This window comes from Colletotrichum phormii, assembly GCF_030913505.1.
Source record: "Colletotrichum phormii strain CBS 102054 chromosome Unknown BDP81scaffold_1, whole genome shotgun sequence".
NCBI lineage: Eukaryota > Fungi > Ascomycota > Sordariomycetes > Glomerellales > Glomerellaceae > Colletotrichum > Colletotrichum phormii.
This window is the reverse complement of record NW_026851443.1, coordinates 1490521-1492085: the sequence shown is the minus strand read 5'-3', so window position 1 is coordinate 1492085 and position 1565 is coordinate 1490521. Positions and strand designations below refer to the sequence as shown.

General features: G+C 57.4%; 1 protein-coding gene across 1 annotated transcript; it reads left to right on the top strand.

The window, feature by feature from the left end:
• BDP81DRAFT_444300 (CFEM domain-containing protein) lies at window positions 1–1565 on the top strand (the record flags this gene model as incomplete). Its single annotated transcript, XM_060591818.1, has 4 exons — window positions 1–217; window positions 314–339; window positions 400–902; window positions 971–1565. 4 exons carry the CDS (start codon window positions 1–3, stop codon window positions 1563–1565), a joined length of 1341 nt encoding a protein of 446 aa, XP_060451628.1.

The window sequence follows — 1565 nt, the reverse complement described above, 5'->3', positions numbered from 1 at the left end:
ATGTCGCAGGCCGTGGCGGCGCTAATCCACGCGGCTCAGTTGAGGGACACGAGCAGCACCTCAGCGGCGCTGCCTCCCATCACCGACGACTACCCGTACCCTTACTCGTCTCTGCAACATACCGGTTTCTTTGTGCTCTTCTTCTTTCCGACGATTGCTCTTCTAGTAGTAGGCCTACGGGTATACAGTCGAGTCACGACTAAACAGTTCGGCTGGGGTAAGTACATCCAAGAAATGTTCTTGACCGAAGAGACTCTCGATATGAGTACAACTCTTTCTCCCAATGCCTGATGGCTAACCTTGGGCACTCCAGACGATGGCTTGATATGTTTCGCAATGGTAAGCTTTGGAAGCTCAAATATACATCTCTAGGCGGTAACTGACGATGAACCCTTTCAGGCAGATTCCATGGCCGAGACGGCAGCATCATACATGGGAATGCGGTTAGGCTTCATCGGCATCCACGTCTACGATATACCTCTAGAAGCCGACAGCCGCCTCGGCAGCCTCTGGAACTACATCATACAGCTGCTGTACAACCCGATCCTAGCCATCGTCAAGACGTCGGTGCTCATGTTCCTGCTGCGGCTCAGCGGCCAGAAGAGGTCGGTCCGGTACGCCATCCACGCGCTCAACGTCTTCAACATTGCGCTCGGCATCGCCATCTTCACGACAATCATCCTCCAGTGCCAGCCCATCAGCTACTTTTGGGAAAAGGCGGGCCGGAACCCGCCGACGGAGGGCAAGTGTATCGACATGGCCGCCTTCTACGTCAGCACCGCCTCCCTCACCATCTTCACCGACGTGCTGGCGCTGGCCTTGCCATTCTGGATCTTTCTCGGGCTGAAGATGCCTCTCCGCATCAAGATGGCGCTCCTTGCAGTCTTTGGTCTCGGAGCTGTGTAAGTCATACGAATCACGACATATCAACTTTGGACACAACTCCTTTCTAATACATCCTATCTTGCAGTGTCACTGCCGTCAGCGTCCTCCGCCTCGCATGGCTAATCGAGATATCATACCACATCAACCAGCAAGACCCGACCTACGACATCCGCTTCACCTACTCAGCCGTCGAGACGAACCTAGCCATCATCACGGCCTCGGCCCCGGCGCTGCGCGGCCTCTTCCTCCGCTGGTTCCCCAAGTTCTTCGCCTCCCTCAAGAGCTCCTCCAACGGCCGCTACGGGGGCGGCTACAACCGCAGCGGCGACCCGACGAAGAAGTCCCGCAACACGGTGGCAACGGCGACGGCGACCACTGGCACCAGAGGCCGCTCGAATACCACGCGCAACGCCGCCGACGCCTTCCAGCTCAAGAGCATGAAGGGCCGGTCCGAGATCCGGGGCCACTCGCCCACGACGAGCGAGGAGGAGATTATGACGTACGACGGCATCATGCGCACGACGGAAGTGAATATCGTGTACGACGAACGACGGGATTCGACGCCGCGAGGGGGTGGTGGGAGGAGAGATGCTGCGCCTAGGGATACGGGGGCTGGAGTTCCTGGTAAACGCGATTACGACGCAAAGCTATATTCGACGACAAGCTCGGGAAGTTTCTGA